The sequence below is a fragment of the Corvus hawaiiensis genome, chromosome 26, assembly GCF_020740725.1.
Source record: "Corvus hawaiiensis isolate bCorHaw1 chromosome 26, bCorHaw1.pri.cur, whole genome shotgun sequence".
Classification (NCBI taxonomy): Eukaryota; Metazoa; Chordata; class Aves; order Passeriformes; family Corvidae; genus Corvus; species Corvus hawaiiensis.
The window spans coordinates 17,317,892-17,337,829 of NC_063238.1; the positions used below are offsets into that span (position 1 = coordinate 17,317,892).

General features: G+C 34.9%; 1 protein-coding gene and 1 long non-coding RNA gene across 10 annotated transcripts in view; one reads left to right on the top strand and one right to left on the bottom strand.

Annotated features, from left to right (window-relative positions):
- Nucleotides 1–19,938, top strand: part of RALYL (RALY RNA binding protein like) — a 388,415-nt gene that overhangs the window by 260,033 nt on the left and 108,444 nt on the right. The window contains exon 1 of one of the 9 annotated variants that reach the window (XM_048329280.1): nucleotides 15,039–15,187. The exons of the other annotated variants lie outside the window; for them this stretch is intronic. Within the exon in view, the coding sequence (XP_048185237.1) occupies nucleotides 15,151–15,187 (37 nt within the window). The 5' untranslated portion in view covers nucleotides 15,039–15,150. Of the gene's footprint in view, nucleotides 1–15,038; nucleotides 15,188–19,938 lie in introns of those variants that run through there. 9 annotated transcript variants of the gene reach the window in all.
- Nucleotides 56–17,960, bottom strand: LOC125338458. Its single transcript, XR_007199857.1, has 4 exons — nucleotides 17,744–17,960; nucleotides 16,125–16,241; nucleotides 4,010–4,209; nucleotides 56–168 (listed from the first exon to the last, which is right to left on the bottom strand). It is a non-coding gene; the product is annotated as an uncharacterized LOC125338458 (long non-coding RNA).

Below are 19,938 nucleotides of genomic sequence, written 5' to 3' on the forward strand. Positions count from 1 at the left end.
AGGAACCTGCATAATTACCTGAAACCTGGATTGATTTCCTTGGAGATACTTGCCTGCTGTTTGTTATTTTTTTGAGCACCCTCAAGCCTGGACTTCATGTAATGTGTTGGTCCTCTGAGACATTTGACTCCGACATGCAGAAACTGTGAGTCCTTCCATCTTCAGGGGCTCAGAGAGGGTAAGCAAAAGAAAGTAAGGGAGGAAGGACAAGGAAGACAACACTTTATTTGTGTTATAAATAAAGTAGGTAGTTATGCAGGCAGCAGTGACTTACAATTGACTGAAATAAGTTTTCTCAAAGCAATAGTCCATGTTGACCTGAACCAAAAGAGAAAATGCCGTGTGTCATGTGGTTTTGGAGAAATTCAACTAAAACTTTGATAACAAAACTAGATGTTCTGTCTCATTCCATCTTTTCCAGAATACTGGTGTTCTTCCCTTTCTCATCATGTTCAACAGTTTTCCTTTTATAGAGCCATAGAAGCTTTCAAAGACCTCTAAGATCATTGGTCCACCTGTTGCACTTGCATAGTTTCTCTGATTCCCCAGAGCTTGATTCCATATGGTATGGATTATCCTATTGGCCCATTGGGGCCAGCTGTCCCCTCCCAGTTCCTCATGCATCCCCAGTCCACTCGCTGCTGAGGTGGTGTGAGAAGCAAAAACTAGGCCTGATCACTGTGCAAGCCCTGCTCAGTCACAGCTAAAGCATCTCTTTACCAGTGTTTGTGCTGAAAACAGCTCTTTTCTATTACATAGACAGTTAACTCTATCCCAATCAAAACCAGCACAGGGTTTCATGCTTAAATGTTAACATCTGGTTCTTGAGATTACTGTTATATAGCCTTTTCTCAAACATGTTGTTTTGATTCTTTAGGCATATTAAATATGCATGTGGAAATCCCCCTCCATGAAGATTTCCCACCTTGGAGAAAACTTATGGTTTGGGAGTGTAAGGGTGTTGTTTTTGTTGGTTTGTTTGATTTTGTTTTGGTTTGGTTTTTTTTGTAATGGCCTATAGAAAATTGAGGAAATGTGTTACAAGAGATTCAAGTTTTACATATTTGGCTACATGGAATTCTTTCCCAGTCAAAATTCTTACACAGGAAAGGAGCAAAAGGCAACTAGTGATCGGTAACATTAAAAGTACAGGATGGACTAGGAATTTCTTATTGAAAACTATAATCTTCAAAACATGACATTTATAAGGAAAGATAAATATTTGCACCATTACTGAGAGGAAAAGAAAAAAGAAAAAAGAAAAAAGGTCAAATTTGCTGTGCAGTTACCAGACAAATACTTAAATTTATGTAAGACAAATTTTCTACAATGACCAAACTGATAAAATAGCCTTTTTTATCAACTTTTACTTTGATAATAGAAATAAGTGGAGGGTAAAAAGAGAATATTGAAAATTATATGGGAAATGAGTGAAATCTATCTCTGAGAAAATAAGCATGGATATGAATGACAGTTCCAGGTACGAACTGGGAAAAATAAACTCACTTACTGAACACAAATGGTCCCATCTATCTTGCCCATTCTGGCAAATTTGTGTAATGGATAGACATGACACCTTAATGTAGAAGAAGCAAGACATTTCTTTGGTGTTAGAGTTGAAAAGCAGACTCAACTTGCAGAAGAATGAGCACAATATATCATCTCTGGGAAGAGGGGCCAAATACAGTGGAAAAGAATCTGCTGCAGAGCACTTATTGTTGAAAATGCATGTTTTGTGCAACAGGACATAAGCTACAGCTTAAAAAATACATTATAAATCAAGTCCAAACAAAATAGCCAATGGTCAGCAGCCTATTATTTGGAGGAAAATGAGCTTTCATCCTTACTTTCCTTTCGGTTGATTTGTCTCAGGTTGCTATTAGCATGATCAGAGCACAGATTTCTCATACTCCAGATTTTGAGGCTCACTGGAGCGCAATTAATTGCTAATTTGGATAGGAAATTATGAATATGTTGGTGATAAGTCTCTATAATGGTCTGCAATGTGTCAATGTAAAGAACTTAAAATTTAAGGAAAGAACATTATCATCTTGGTCATGGCTGAGTTTTAATTTGCAATTCATGTCTGCATTTCAAACACAGTCCCATTTTTCATATAAATGTTGAATCACCTTTTGAATCCTACATCCAATTGTATAAAGGAATTTGTTCATTCACTCACAAAGATCGCTTTATAATAAATGGGGCTATCCCACCTATGTTCTTCTAGTTTCTTTGTCTAAATTATACAGAGCAGTTACACACAGGATAGTTTAGCATAGGCTACCTCTCTGTGTCTTCCAGTTTTTTACAGATTAGGTCCTACTGATATGTAGAATCAAATTTGAAAGGGAAGCTTGGAGATTGGAAGAAGCAAGTATTTTTTTATGTAGCATCTGGTTCTAACATTTGTCTGTTACAACTAACTTTGTTATAAAAATAAAGATAATTTTTAAATAATAAACTGTCCATTTGTTTAAATTACTTAACATTTACTAGAAGAGATTGAATGATTAATCTGTTCAGCTTGTCAGAATTTTTTTGTTTTTAGTGGTTCCATTGTAGACAAATTCATGTATTTGTTTTAAATTTTTTAATTGGATTGTTATGAAATGCTGCCAAGACTTCTAGTGAGGCAAGCCTTTAAAATGCAATGATAATTTTGTTCTGATGGAATGGAGCAATCTCAGTATATAATAAGCTGTGATAATGATGTTTCAATATGTGTGATTTATTTTCAAATGCTAAAGCCATTATTTTCATTTCCTATAACTTTAGATTGCAAGAAAATATGCCTGCATTGTGAACTGAACTTTAAAAAATGTATTTCTTATTAGGACAAGTTAATTCTGCTTTCCTTTGCAGTATTTTATTTTGCTTGACACATGATGCCCTATATTTGCTAGTACCTCAGGACAGATTCTAGATGGTGATTTAAAGGCACATCACTTTTTAGGTGCAATTGCTAGGTAAACTCCTAGAAGCTTCTTTGTTTAAATTTATTTTCAGCATTTTTCTGAAGGCCTGCACATTAGTATATTCTAGTTCAGTCATCCTTAGAAATGTTGAGGCCACTAAAAATTTCAAGACTACTTCCAGCAAGATGATCATACCAAAAGAGAAAAAATTGGGCAGTGAAATGGCATGATTAGTCATATGTCAGCCAGAGATAGCATTTACAGATAAAATTCCTACTTCTATTGGAAAGATTAGGCTATTAAGTTCACTGAATTGGAAAATTAAGAATTGTGAGCCAAATGTTTATTTAATTTAAATTAAAATAATCTTGATGATTTCACTGGATTTACTTTGCATAACATAGAACTTCTGACATCGTGAAACTCAGTCATCCATGAATGCAGGCAACTAAGTCATATAATAGCCTCTAATTTACAACAGCTGAAAATTTTATTATTTTCTTCACATTGAACTCAGTGATAAAAAATACTGCATTCTTGAACCTCACTGTATGTTTTCTGCATGATAAATTATGAGAAGCATAATCCTATTTCCCCTTCCCTGAAGTCAGGTCTTTTAAAGGTTATTAATTTAATATTATTCAGAAGCAATGCTTCTATTAACATTTGAAAAAGTATTTCACTAACATTTATTAGCCTGAATGAGAATTGCTGAATATACCTGTGTATTCATAGTCTTTTTAAAAATCTTAATCTCTTTAATAAGAATCATCACATGTTCTGCTGCTGTCAGAACATTGTGGGGTTTGTGGCACTGTTCTACAGGGGGGGTATATAACTTAGAAAATTTGTCAAAATTCCTCTTGGCAAGACTATATTTCTACACCGGACCCTTCCATCCGGTGCATTGATTTCCAACACCTTCTCTTCCCATCTGGTCAAATCTGGTGTATTTTGATTGCTGTTCAAAATATTCAGCTGTAGTGTTGACAGAAGCCATACGAAACTCTCAAAAGAGAAAACTCTCCTCACAGTACAGCTCAGAGAAAGTGCAATGCTTTCTGCAATAATTTTGTATCAGTTAAACCTACCTCAGTTTTCCACATGGTTTTATTTTTATGTTTACTGGAAGTTGCTGAAAATGTCAATCATAGTTTTCATTGTGTGTGTTTTACATTAAAGTTGGAACAAGTTGATTTCATCATAAGCTTGACATGATTTTGGTTTTTTCTGTTTTGCCTTTTGCAAGCACCTATGAATCCTCGTCGGGTTCAATCAATCTGCTTGCTTCCTGGGAAAATATAAAAGCATAACTCTTTTTTCATTTATTCATAGAACCATAGAATCACAGAATCATTTAGTTTGAAAAAGACCTTCAACTTCATCAAGTTCAACTGTAAATCTAACACTGCCAAATCCTGTCAAACCACCAGCAGATGTGACTGGGTCAAAGTTCAGTGTCAATAAGAAAATCAAATCAAAATATTCTCATTTTCTCTTTTTAATAGCATTTGATTCCAAGTACAACAGGATGTTTACTCTTCAAACCTCATATTTTAAAATATTTGGGTCATAAGTATAGCATTCCTTCACAATAAATAACAATCTGGACTCATCACTTTAATTTTGTTAGTGGAATAATCCAGATATTGGATTTATAAGATTGCAAAATTGCATTGTACTGGTAAAGTAAATTTAATCTGGGCTGGTTGGGGTCTACATTCCAAACAATAATGTGTAAGTGGCCCTAAATGAGAGGTGTGGACTTAGTGTAAAATGTGGTAAAATTCATAGCATTTTTTTATTGTGTGCCAAAAACCCTGGTGGATTAATGTTTTGTCTGATATTAATTAGCATCCCACAAAGTTTAATGTTCCTGTCATACTTCACAGCAAAGCTTCTCATTTTAAGGTATTCTAATTGTAATTCTCCTTTCTATAAATTCCTGTGCTGCAGGAGGGAGGAAACACTTTTTGAAAGGACTTTGAACTTTTCTTACCTTTATTGTTTAGATGTCAATATAGATAACACTCATGCCCAACCTTGTTCAAGCTTCTAAACTCACCTTACTCTTTCAGTAATGGTAGAAGTGACCTATATGCCCAGTGCAACATCAGTTAAACTGAATCCTATGAATATTAGTTTCAAAATAATCCACTACACCTTTTATATGCTAAGACATGAGCAGGAACTTCAGTTGAGAGATTAAAGGTGAGTAGTAACACTGCCTTTCTTAAATCCCTCTCTTATTTTGCTGCAGCACCACAAAGGGATATTTTTCTTATCTGTAAAAGTTAAACTTCATTTAAAAATATCAGCATATTTCATCTGGTATAGCTGAACCACGAACAAAAAATTTCAAGAATGATAGTGATCTGTGGACAGATTTGTCAAAAATTACTCTACGTATCCCTATAGTTTTGGTATCTTCTCTGAACAGACTATCTGCAGAAGCTGTTATTCTCATACCATCAAGAATGGTTTTACCTTTGCAAGGTGCTATAGAACAGGGAATAGAAGACTTGTCACCTAAATTCATCATCGCCTATGATTTTAGAGTAGAGTTTAATAAAACATCTTGGATACCTTAGCTTCACATTTTTACATAGCAGGAAAAATGCTTTCTCATCCAGGTAAAGAGTTAAGAAGCTAAGTCCACAAGGGGATAAAAGCATTCTTTATCTCCTCTACTGTATAGACATCTCTTTTTAATTAGTTTTCAGTTCATTGAGAACACAATTCTGTTTTGTGGATTTGAACATTGAACAGAGTTGCTATGTGCATTTTCAGTTAATTCACAATATAATCTGATATTTAGTAGCAAAACCTCAAGGTGAGAAGTAGTAGTCTTTCCAATTTCCTCTTTTTGTGATTTTGAAACATTCCTTACAAGACAATGTTTGATCTGGCAGTACCTTATCATGCAAAGGCATATTCTGATGCCCTTTACAACTAACCATGATTTTTTTCTTAATTTCTGTAAAATTTTGGGGTTGTAGACATTAGCCAGATTTTTTTTTTTTTAAATGCAAAATGTGTTTCAAGTGTTTGATATACTTACCAAAAACAGGTGAACATAGTTAAAGCATTTCAGTGAAAGACTATTAAATGCTACATAGCACTATCATGTTATAGTGCCAGTCTTGATTTAAATTTAAAACAAAACCCAATATTTTGGCTTGCTGTGAGCATAGTGGAAAAAATCATGTTTCCATGTAGGATACAATTGTCTCAGAAATTGTCTTTGAACCAGTTGTAGTGTTTAGAGAAATTGACATATAGCTGGCATATTCTAAAATCTGAACCTATGAATTCAACACACTCAGAATGTACATAATCCCACCAAAGACATGCAGTCTAATTTAGACTCTGGAAAAGCTGTCTCCTCCCCTGCCGTCCTCCAATCTAATGAAGACATTAAATCAAATGCATTAATAATTTTAATTTAACAACTCCTTGTTACCCTTTCCCCACACTGCCACCCCACACAGACACATGCACATGAACCCTTAAAAAAACACAACAAAATGTTTGAGCAGTTGAGAAGTTGGAGTCATTCTGGTATTTTGCAATTCCCTGTAATTCAAAGGATGTTGTTGTATGTGTGCCAATAGTGCATCCTTTAGCATGGTCTGGTGGTGAATTGCTACAATACAGCTTTTTCCATCACTCCAAAAATCAATCTTCTACTTTTCATCTCTTTTAAAGGCCTTATTCGCCCTCTGCAAGACAGCAATTGCACTGATTGATTATGACTAAAATTGTCCTGAGTCCCCCACACTGAAAAAGAAAGATCCCATACAATGAGAAAAGAAAGCAGAACATTTTCAGCTTTCTCTTGATTGCTGTTAAAAAAGCATTAGTCTGAAAGGAGAGGTTGAAGCAGCAACTGTTCATTGGCTGTGCCATAAAACATCATCAGTTTGCATTGCTGTGAGCCCTAAATTGACATTTTAAGGGCCTTGTTTATTCACAGGAGCATCTTTCTCAAGCTCTCCCTGCTCTGTTTTGGACACAGAGGGAGACAACATTCACCACAATGAAGAACTGAAAATGCATTTTGAATGTGAGTTAAATCTGTTTCAATAAACATATAAAAACTTTAAAATAGGATCTCATAGTGCAGTGGTGATGATAGCAAACAGTTTATTCAAATGGTTATGCCTGAAAAAACTTGTTTGAAGTATTCAAGTACTTCTGAGTGCTTGAACAGAATAAAGGTACATGAATTTGAGCTGTATTTTTTAAATGTTCTTGGGTTATGCGAGAGTGGATTCTGTTCTGAAAGTGTGTCCCATTGAATGTAGCATGGTGAAGTGTTTCATCAGTGTGATAACTAAAACCAATGTGAAAAGGAAAACAAGGCAGCACTTAATTGCATGGCACTCCAATCAAATTGAAATAGATATCATCTGTTTGGAGAATATGACACAGTGGGTATAATTGCCATTAAAAACAACTCTCTATATTGAGGTGGAATGATTTTGTAACAAGCAGAATCCAGACAGATTGATAGTAACAGCTTTCTTAAATTTCTCATGGAAACTCACCAATATTCAGTACTTTATTTCTCTAGAAATAAATGTATGAACGTTTTGTGTTAAATCCACAGTTAAGCTCTTGTTATACAATTAAGCAGTTGGTAGTCTGTTAAAAGCCTAAATATTTTTTTTATTTTCAGTACAGATGCTTTGGCCCCACATCTGGCATTTGTCTACTGTTCTATACTTGCAGTATCCTGAAGATTTATCAGCTCTGAGATGATGGAAACTGGTGCCTGTTACAGGCACCATGACTTATTTCAGATTTAACGACAAGGAAGAAAAACTTCTAATACTTAGTGTCTTTCTGACAGTTTTCCACAACAAGTAAAAGTATTACCAAGTGACCAAAAAGTCTGGTATTTTGAATGTTAATTCTAGACACATTAAGATTGTTTCAAAGACCTAATTATATTCTTAGTGTGCTTGTAATCAAATTGATAAAAATTTTAATTGTCAATTCATAATTGATAAAAATTGTTCTCTAATATCTTATAGGCATTTTTCTAAAATTTGGTATTTAATGAATATATTTCCAACTACACGGCTATGTTTGTCCTCTACTTAGGAAATTTCATGACCTCTAACTTTGGCATGTTGTGCAATATATTAAACGTTATGATAATTTGAAGGATGAGGTAAAATATAGGGAGGGTTTATTAGTATTATGCTCATAAATCAAATTGCTAAGACGTAGTTTAATGATTAGAAAAATTGACACCACCTCTTTATACACCATTTGCATTCTTTATTATATTAATGTAAATTCTGAAGAATATATAGTTTTGTGTGGAATTGTTTTATATTCAGACAAAAATCTGGAACACAAATTAATTTTTTTAATGGAAAGGAGGTGTGCTTAGTCCATAATCTGTGAAAATTGAAGTAGACCACCTCTTGAGACTGTCTCAACTGTTAAACAGAGGCTTAGAAATAGCATGAAAGTAATTAAGTATTGTTTCTGGTCAAGATCAAGATCTCATCAAGATCAAATACAAAATGATGAAAGTCCCAGCCAAACTAGCAAGCAAAGCATTTAGAAGAGAAAACTAAAACTTGTCAGGGCTAGTTAAAACCTGGATAAAATAAATTTAAAGCCAAGATGAAAAGAAGGTAGGACTTAGGAAAAACAAAACAAAACATTAAAAGTGCTCAAAACCAAAAGGAAACTGGCCAAGAACAAACCTATCAAGAACTGAGATGGATTAGGAAAGAAACTAATCTAAGATGGGAGGAACGCACTTGGATCTAAGGAACGTGTAAAGCAAGTGAAAGGAGTTAGAATGCCATTCATCTGAGATTCAATCTTTTCTTTGATTCATCTTTTCCACTTGCCAAAGCAGAAGGGAAGATGTTTTTCCACTGTAGAAACTACCATATAGAATATTTAATTCTAAACCTGAAGTTTAATTTATTTTTTCAGACATTTTAGAGAGGAATATCTTATTATACCTGGTTTAAACTAACTGCTAAATATTCCTCAGATGAAGGAACAGAAAGCTTGATGTTATCTCTTCCAGTTTAAGGGGACCTGTACTTACTGCGTACAGTACTTTTTTGAGAAAAGGAAGAACTATCATGCATTCAGAACTGTATTACTTGCTTTTGGAATAGAGGACATAATAGAATTGGCCAAGTTTCACGTAAGGGTTATATAAGACAGTGTGGACAATAAAGAGGAAGTTAAAGCTGTGAAAGTATCAAGCTCTAGAGCCCCTGTCAATCTTTGGAACTGGTGAGAATGCTGTGGCGCAACTCTTGGTGCGGAACCATCGTTCCGAATTGTAAAGTGAAGGTTCAGGCTTATAGGACATACATATATTGTAGCTGCTCTGAATTTGTGGAAGTTACTGAAATGTGATTGAAGACACAGTGTAATTCTGAAAGGTGTTCTTAATGTGTATCTATAGGTTCCTGAGTTATCAGACCAGAGCCTGTAGCTCAAAAGGTACAGAACAGGGTTCAAACACTGGTGATCTCATTCATTCCCAGTTGAAAAAGCTGGTCCACTGTCAAGAGCAGAAGTTCATTTTTCAGGATTCCTTAAAAATAGGTACAGGACATTAAATGCTTCACAGTTGCTGGTGTTAAGTCCCCCATGACATACCAGTCTCCCCCTGCCTGAAATATTCCATTAATATTAGGGAGGCTGAAGGACTAACATGGACCAAGTCTCAGCCACTGCTGAATCTTATGACAATTGATATTTAATTTGGGCAAAAGGGATCACAAATAAGACTTGGGAAAAAACTACAAGATGTCATCTTATCCATCTCCTAGGAAGGCTCCTCTGAGATACCTAACCTGTTATAAATCCTTTAGCAAGCCTTCTTATGCTTGCCAGTAAAAAAACTGGTTTCCAAAAAACTGATTTAAATCTCTGTCGCTACAGTGTATGTCCATGACTGTTAACATTGAGGCAGAGACAATGGCTTATTCATGGCTTTTTGTCTGTCTAATTTTCATGTATTCAAGGACAGTTATAAAGTACCTCTACTTGGTTGATTTAGGGTTTTTTCCCCTAACTTTTTTTTCATTTTTTGAAATTCCTCTCTTTAATAATAGGTATCAATTTTACTTTTAGACAAGCACATTTATCCCAATCTTATATTTGTAGGAAGTAGCACATTAAACTTTGGAAATTATTAGTCACAGAAAAATATCCAAATGTATTTCTAGTGTTGGAGGAATGAGAACATGCTGGGAACTGGGCAAGGGCCATGAGGAAGAGCCAGTATGGGCTCCTACCTGAGAAAGGTGTCAGGCTTTGTTTAACTCCGCTGTGATCGTATTGTTAAATTCTTGTAGTGACATCTGATAAAAAGAGGACAAACTAATGAGGGAAGCTTGACAGTGAATTCCTTAAAGACCAAATATAAATGCTACTATAACAATGAGACAAATGAAATTCTAGTGAAAAAGCTTCATTGAATAAGAGAAAATTACCTACGGTGAAAGTAGGACCAGTACCATAGGGGCTTTCTCCTGCTATCTAAAAAAGATCTTTTGTGGTGAAGTGTCATTACTGTCTGATAGTGCTGAAGAAAAGTAAAACAGGTCAGCAGAAATGTAGAAAATAATAAAGAAGCAGCCAAATAGTTTTCTTAAAATCAAACAGCTCCAGAAAAAAATTCTTCTGTTTTTTTTTCTAAATTACTAGATGATGGAAGTGCTGTGAATGTAGCAAATTTTATTCTAATGCAGCATTTGATGAATACATGAAGTTTTCATGAAATCTTGCAAACTGTATATTCTCCTGAATACAAACACTTGGGCAGAGTAAAAACCAACAGAAATAATGGAAGACATGAAACACTTTAACTGCGTTCTGTCCTTAGTAAAGGGAAGTATTGCTGATTTGAAAGTAATATGATACATTATTTCTCTTTTATCCACACAAGTTCTTAGTATACAGAGCTGTGGGTTGTGTACTAACAAATGGTGGCCTCTTTGAGAATATTTACGAATTCAGTCACACATCATTTTCTCTCTCCATATAATTCCTCCTGCACTCAGTCTTGCAGGGTCAAGACCTGAAGGTTAAAGTTGGGAACACTTAGAAACAATGACCCTAAATATAAAAATGCTAGAAAATAATGGCAGTCACCAGAGAGAGGTATTGAATATAAAGTCTTTGGGCAGGGTTCCCTTGCCTAGATATTTGCCTAGAGACACATAACATGGTCTTGGCTTCGGCAGGGTGCTCCAGAAGGTTGTAGGTGCTGTGCCATATTTCCTGGCACTGTGTGAATATCTCAGATGCCATAAATCATCAAAGTAGTGCTAGACATGAATGTTTAGGCAGTGGAATTGAGCCCTTTAATCTACAGCTAGACTATTAATAAACCTTTTCCTTCTTTGGCACTGTCACTGGTCTTTATTCCTGATACGTTTCAGGAATGCTAGACAGGTTTGTTGTGTCTTGAAAAACATTTATGTAACTCCTTGATTCTAACTTACAGTTGTAGGCATAAGATGTACAAAACTTGCTCTTTCTCATCCAACTTGCCACAGCTTTTGCAGTATTTTACCTGTGTTAGGCAGGGTTGGTTTGGCCAATATTTTAAGCTCTGTCCTCATTACATCATAAACAGAATATCTTATCATAAATTTGCCTTATTAGCTAAGTGACATTTCTTGCTAAAGGGAATTTTATTTATCTAATATTACACCATGTTAAAAAGCAATATTTTCAGATAGCTGTATAAATATTTAACAGTATTATTTAACAGTATTATTTAACTGCACATACAAGATTTTAATACATCAATAATTTTATCAAGTAGTGGTTATTACTTGGAGGAGGTTAAATGTTGATCCTTACACATATCGTTTATTTAAAGAAAAAATTAATTCATATTCATAGATGTAATATTTTCTTAGATGACATCATAAAATTAACTGTAGAGGAAGCTATAAAAGGTTATTATCTAAGAAGACTCTTTGAGTGCATTAAATTAAAAAATGAAAGACAGAATAGACTTTAAGCTTTCTCCACCCTCCTTTTTTGTCTAAGATCTTCTCATTAAAAATAAAATTGAGCATACCACCCAGGCAAAGTGTTTATTGATGAGTAGTATGTGAAATTCATGTCAGCAGTTATATTTTTTAAATATATTTTTTCTTTTCCTCTTCTTAAAAAAAGAGAGTTTGAGAAATTTATGGCAGTATTCAAAGAAAAGCTCTTTATTGGGACCTGTAGGGTGGCGAGAAGAGAAACAGAAGACGTGTTATGGGATGTGCAGATGTGGACATTATTAACTCTTTTACCACCAGAAACAATGACTGACCAAATTAATTCCTACATACTGTTTAAATAATATTTTAAACTGTTTCAATCATCTAATATGTATCTTTGTAGAAAAGTAATAAGCTTAATGTGACCAGGTGACTTCTTGTTGCTCATAGGTTCCATTCATTTCTTCCCACCCCTCTAAGCTGGTTGCATTTAACCAGCCATATGCCAGATTCTGAAATTTTCAAGCTGTAACACTGTGAAAGTGAATTTTAAATTCTTCTAACAGAAAACAGTAACACAGAAAAACAAGAGGTTGCTGTGCCTACTCAAAGCTAGCAAGCACATTCAAATTTTGGGGTTGTTTGCAATATTCTTTCAGGAAGAGACCTACAATGATTCTCCAGGCAGACTATATTTATGCTATTTTTAACAAATGTCTTTCACTGTACTGAAGAATCAGAGTTCCAAGTAACACAAAGAAAAACCAATAAAGGTTGTGCTTTCAGGGATCATTGATTTAAAATAAATTAATCCCTATCCCATGAAATTTCCATTTAGTTTAATTTTTTATATTATACCACTACCAAGATATTTCCATATAAATACATGTTGTAATAGAATAATGCATGAAAGACCAATGGAAAAAACATGCATGTTGTTGTATGTGCTATACATAATACAACATGGAGTGTTAGTAATATATGGCTAGGTTAAACACAGGATAAAAAAATGGAAAAAAAATAGAAATTAATAGTAAGGAAAAGAACTGAGTTATTCGTTACAATCTAATGTGGGCTGAGGAAAAAAATTGAAGACATCTTGCCAAATCAATGAAAGAAGGAAAATTTGAACTGAATAATATGGTTGAGAGCCTTCAGGTAGATGAGAGAAGAGAGCAGGAAAAGAAAAGATTGCTACATGAAGCTGTAAATTTAGAAGGAGACCATAGATCTCTGTAGTCTAAGTCAGATCACAGACCTGATTCAGCTGCAAATTAACTCAGAGGAAAAATAGAGCAGGACAACTGTGGAATTATCCTCAGTTCATACAAACTGCTGCAAAAATACTTACTCCAATGGACATGAACTGTACAATGCTATTTGAAGATAAGGCCTGCAGGGTCTTTCTGTATGATGCAAATACTTTGTCTGCTGCTATGCTTAGCAATGAAAAATTATCCTAATTTTTTCCTTCCTGTCACTTTTGATTTGTTTTGCAAATCCCACCTTTCTGCTGACCTCAACAATAGATATGGTATAATCTCAAGTGTGGCATTTTGAGACAACTGTAGAGGAAATACTAAAGAAATCTAAAAAAATTATCCATTGCTTTCACTTTCTTCAGGCTACAATTTATCCTCAGCTTTGCTGATACAAATCCAAAGCAAATGAAGAAGTATGTGGTCAGATTTTGACAGAAGGAGGAAATTAGATTAATAGAAAAATATAAAGATTTCACTTCAGTAACTAGAGGTGTGTCAATATGAGGATATGTGACTACTGAACAACTGAAATGATAATTAAATGGTGCACAAAGCTAAACATGGTTATACTGGAGATATAAAAAATATCTCTGATATATCTGAGAGGTGAAAAAATGATGGCAAAAATATAAATTTAGGGTAGACACATTGAGAGAGACATTCTTTTTAATTTCTTTTAATTGTTTTCATTAGGAGAATAACTGTAGGTCAATGTTTTAGATAAATGCTACCAAACTGGTCCTCTTTGACTGAAACATGAATGACCCACAGACACCAAATGTTATTGGTTTTTATGTAAGCCAAAGATAATTTTTTTCTTTGACTAGTTTAGAGAGCTGCTATCTAAATATGCATTTTAAGCAGGAACAAGAGTACTATTACCAGTTTCCAAGACATTTCAGTCACTCTACTTATTTTTTTCCTTTGGCACTTCTGTGTTTGTGGTATCTGGGATCAAGATGGCAGGCAGCTCACAATATGAATTTCTTAAAACGTGAATAAATACTTTCATGCAGTTTTATTAAAGAAATATTTATTGCTGAATGAACTGGAATTTCTTTTCAGCTCCATTACTGTCACTGGCATCTTCTTGAATGTCATCTACCCATCATGGCAAAAACTAATTCACAGCTCCCTGACATGGCAAAATTTTCGTCCCCTTCCCTCTGTTCCCTTTAGGAAGATATCTGGATTCTTTGAAATGGTGATATACATATATGCAGATATGCCACATATATGTCACTTTATCCCCATGACCTTGTGATTCAACAGACTAGAGAGCAATGAAGTACCTATAAAAATGGGCCATCAGCAGAATGTTATTTAAATAGCTTTCCCCAAATTAAATCATTAAAAGGTAATGCAGAAGTAAACATAGGCGTGAAAAAAATTAATTTCATTTTATATATTTCCTGAATAATCTATTCATGAGCTCAGACTTGCAGTCAGGATTTAATTGATCAACATGTGTTGATTTTCTTTTAATAGTAATTTGAAAATGTAATTGAAATTTGAAAATATAACCCAAAATATTTTAACATACTCATATGCATAGTTCTAAGGCCTCTCAATGAAAAGTTAGTTTTTATTAGTTTATGAGGTCATTTATACAATTTTGTTTATGTCAGGGCTTTTTCAAGGAATCTTGATTTCAGACCATTGCATACCATATTAGCCCACTTAGATTACAGGATTCTGTATGTGTTCTGTATTTTATTAGCTGGTATCAAACACATTTGAAAAAAAGTATGAAAATAAATATGTTTTGCCTCTGAGCTTTGTAATAGAGAAAATCGTGAGAGCCAGTAGCATCTCCCCTGGATTTTAGGAGAATGGTATTACCCTGCCTTTCTCCGAGAGATTGCTGGTTACCTTCTGTCAGTGAGCAACTGTCTCACTGCAAAGCAGGAGCACGATCTCTTTTGTCTGTGATCAAGGCAATTATTTCTTAGAAAGTGGGATTTCTTCAGAATGACTATGTACAAGAGCAAACGCAGAAACCAAAGATGTAAGTAAATTATAAAGTTTTTTAATATTCTTACAGAGGAGGGAAAATAAATCTCCAGTTTCATTGAAAACCATGTTTTACTTTACCCTGCTTTGCTTGAATTATACCAGGAAAGCAGGAACAGTATTCCATGCCAATTATCCCACTGTTTCTCTGTTAGATGCATGAAAGAGCTTTAAAATGAAAAAAAAAAAAAAAAAAGCTCACTTGTTACTATGGAAACCCTGAGAAAGTGATTGCTTGATGATATCAACAAAGAAATAAAGATCAAATATAAGTTTAGTTCAGAAGAGCATCCTTTATTCAGGGCTTAATGAGTGGCTAGCTGTAACCTTTGATTTGATGAGGCTGACATGCTTTCCCCTGGTGGACTTTTTTATGTGGTTTGCATTAGGAAGCCAGTGATAGCAGAACTTTAAGGGCAGTTATTGCATTTTCCTACATCACAACTTTTAGAATTAACTAGTTTGCTAGCAGGGGGGGAAGAGAAGCTTGCATGTGTCTCTGCTGTGCATTTACAACACTCCAGCCCTGAAAATTCACTGGCTTCTAAATGCATGACTTTCCAGTCGAGCACCTCTTTGACTTTTTGAATTGCTATGGCATCAGATGGGGGAATTTCAGTATCAACATAAGCTTATGGAACAGGTGACTGAGGCAAAGTGAAAATGTGCTGTGGGTCAGGTCATGAAGTATTTGCTGCTCTAAGAAAATCTAGTAAAAAGCACATCAGAATGCCTTTAAAATCTTTATAAATGGAAAGCATGTCAGAAGATGTGAAAAGACATTCCTCTAAGAAAAATGCCATTTACACACTGTGTTTTCAGGGAGAGAGCAGGGGGGAAGGAATATCAATTCAAAACCAGATAAGTTTGGACTTCATTTGGAGAGAAGCATTGTTATTTTTCAGAGGGATATATATGGCTATATCACTGACCTCAGTTTCTGGTCCTTGTGGATTAATCAGTATAGATCTCCTTCATTTTGTCTTGCTCAAAAGAAATGGATGTGCTGAATGTAGAAAGTTTGGCAGGACAGAGCTCTGCTAAAATCTCTGCAACAGAAATCAATCATCTGCTTCACATTCAATAAAATAAATTATCATAAATTTTGTTCCCATAGCAGCAATGAAAGAAAATTATTTATATACAGGAAAATTATAATTAATCTAGCTCTTTTTAACATATTAATTACTGTCACCATTATTATGTAAACCAGGAGCTCTTTCTATACCCAGCTGCATTCTTGCAATCTCTCCTGTCCAAGCCTGGTTATAGTGTACAATAAAAAAATTTGTGCCTGGGTAGCTGAGTTGTGAGGGTTTTTTGTTGCAAGGATACAGTAATTCATTAAAATGGCACAGGATGTTGCTAAGAATGCTTTTATGAAGAGAACCTGGCTTTCACCCCTGCTGACCCCAAGGAGGGTCTGTGATTTGTCCAGAGGCAAAAAAAAAAAAGAATGAAACATGATCAGAATGCACATTGTAAATATGAGGGTGGCGATGTTTTCTGGTTCTAAAACGGTCTTTAGTTTTAAGATCCAAGTCTAGAAAATATATCAATATTACACAGACGTGATACAAATTACATATATAGGCAGATATATTATAATATATAAGTACCAGTACTGTATACATGGATGCTTCATTAATAACTTAGCTAATTAGTAACTGCAAAAACCTTAACAAACAAAAAAATTTGAGTAATTTTGATATTGCTCCTGTTCATATCATTCAAAGGCTTTTTGAAGGATAGATTTCATCCAAGCAATTGTTATTCTGAAATATAAGGGATTATGGTAGCAGCTGCATTAAACAGTAGGCAGGTACTACATTTTCTGTGCAGTTGTGGTTCCCCTAAATAAGAAATAAGAAATGATATTGAGTATATAATTTCCAATATATGTGGGGTAAACCTTGGGATTTATATCTCCTCACGACCTCTCACTACCACACTTGAACTTGTGGCATAAAATGAAAGTGAACTTTGTGGTTTTTTCTTATTCATTGAAATTCTGCTTCTGGATTTCATAGACTCCTCAGAGTATTATAACCATTGCTTTCCTAACCCCTTTTTTTTTAATGTTTTAAAAAAGGTATAAATTCATTCTCTACTTAATTCAAAAGCACGTCAGATAAGAGAGGAGAATAGAAAATGTAGAGACATGATGGTATTTTTCTAACGCAAAATTGAAGTAATCCCCATATCCAATTTCTGTCTCAGGTACAAAACTGTTGCTAGAGGAATACATGCAAAAAAAATGTGTTTACTTACCTGTCTGTAAGAATGGGATGAAGGTTTCCTATACCTATTTTCAGCTACAACATCATACATAAATCTTCTAAGTTCTAAGCTAATCTTAAATGTTTTCCTTTCATTGTAACTTTGATTTAGATTATAGTAAAGGCACTGATACTTAGCATATTTTATTTATTCCATAAATATTATAACTTATGAGAATTAAAATTAACTATCACAACTAATTATAAAACTTGCATCACTAAATAAACAAAATTCAGATTAAGGCTATTTCTATATGATTGCGTGTACCTACCTACAGATACATGCCCAGTCTCCATGCATACATTTCTCTGCACAACCAGATGATAGGATGCTTGATCCTTCAGGATGCTTGATTCAGGATAATATCTAGCTGATAGGCTGGTTTCTCATTTCATTGCATGGACGCAATGACTGAGTGAGGGGAAACCATCGTAACAAGCTCTGTCTTGCTACTGGGCACTGGCAAATGTGTGGTGATAGAGCTTTTGTGAAATAAAAGGTTGGAACCTTAGGCTGTCCTGCTTTGGCGCTGCTGAGGAGGATGGTCAGGAAAAGTATTGCAGTAGGCTGCAGTGCACATGTGGGTTTTCTGCATGGCGAGGCAGCCAGCCACAGTCATACCTTCTGGAGATGCCTCCAAGCTTCCTCTCACAAAATGAGCAGCAGACATTCCATTTTTCACTGGGGTCTTTCTTGTAGCCTTCACTATTACAGGAATCAAGGCAGGATACTATCCCTGAAGACAACAACACTGGGAAAACTTATTACCTATAAAGCAACTTTGAGGAAATCTCATTATTCTTATTTACTGGTGGCTTGTGTAGCTTGACAAGTTAAATCACCACCACCTCGTGAAGGGCTCTATATGAAAAGATGATCCTTAATATTTCTTTGGTCTAAAACTGTAAATTTGACTCAGAAGAAATATCAGAGGAGAAAAAGAGAGTAGTGGCTAATGTGGCAGGCAGATGTGTTTTGGGGAAGGTGTGCAGCAAGTACCCAGGAGGAGATGGCAGAGTGCTGCCAGAGAGATGTCAGTGATGCCAGAGTGCTGAATTGGGGATTGGAAAGGTAAAACAAGGATGGAAAGATTAAGGGGAAAAAATATAACTTGTCTGTCACTTTCTTCAGCTTCTTCTTTTCAGTGTATCATGGGATCTTTCATACATGTCAGCAATGACAGAGCACAATGGCAGCTGAGACAATCAGAGCAGTTACTTCTGAATATTGGGAACCACTGATAAAGTCAACAGCTATTGCAAGTGCAGCCATAGATACTGTCTGTCCCTTTCCAAGGTGTTAACTTTCCAAGCTGAATCCCCAAACTTGTCCATGACAATATGAAAAATCGTGTCAACATCAAATGTCCCTGAAATTGTGTTCCAAATGCATTAATGACTTTTTCCATGGCTCGACAACCATGTAATGTACACAGGTGCTACCTGATGTATGTCTTTAAAGAATCTTTGTCTTGCTGAAGAAAGAATTTTGTGTATACTGATAAAGATGAGAAATTCTGTGAAATTCTAGTTTGAAAGAGTATTTAGTCCTATCTGAATTCTTTGATCTATTGCATTGCCTACTATATTTTCTTTCATTGATAAGGTCCCATTTGCCATCTTTTTATCATGGATTTACTGTTCTTATCTTCTTTGTCCGCCCTTACAGATAGAATAATGACTTTAAGGATTAAAAAACTGAGTTGGCATCAGTTGAGTCATGTTATGTTACATTTTGATCAGCCCATGATTACTTCCATCCTCTTTTTGCCTCTTAGGGCAATAAAGAGACCTCAGTATTGAGGCTGTTGCTGCTCTAAGAAAACAGCAGCCTTTAATATAGTGTATGCTAGGAGGTAAAGTGACTGGAAAACCAAATCTCACTGGGGAAAACAAGTGTAGTTACTGACCCAGATACATATAAGAAAACTCTGCCTCTTTCCTTAAAACATCAGAGACCTAGACAACAAGGGAATATCTCTTCAGCATGGTATAGAGAGAGCTTTCGTCATGTTCAGCTATCCTGGAATAGCCCCAGGATATTCCTGCTGCTGATACCTTTTGAGGAAGTAAAGTTCAACACAATTAAGTAATAAGGCTGAGCAAGAAGAAACACATTATCTGCAGGAATACAAATATCACTGAATATTCACATCACATGGATAAAATCTTTATACAAATAAAAAATATAATTGCAACTCAATAAGTCAGGGGCTTCAGGGCTAGAATAATTCTTCTCATAGCTTTGAAGGAAACTCATGGTGAGCTGAGAGGGTTGGCTTATTTGAAATTATTCGTGTTCATTATTCCCATGTTACTAAGCTGTAAAGCTGAAGACATGTCCCTGAGTGAAGCACATAGTGTAAATGAGCAAGAATTTTTTCTTTGACAATTTTTCAAGTATCCGTGTAGACTTCTAAAGCAGTCATGTTTTTTTCTGCTTCTAGATGGTACAAATAAATCAAAA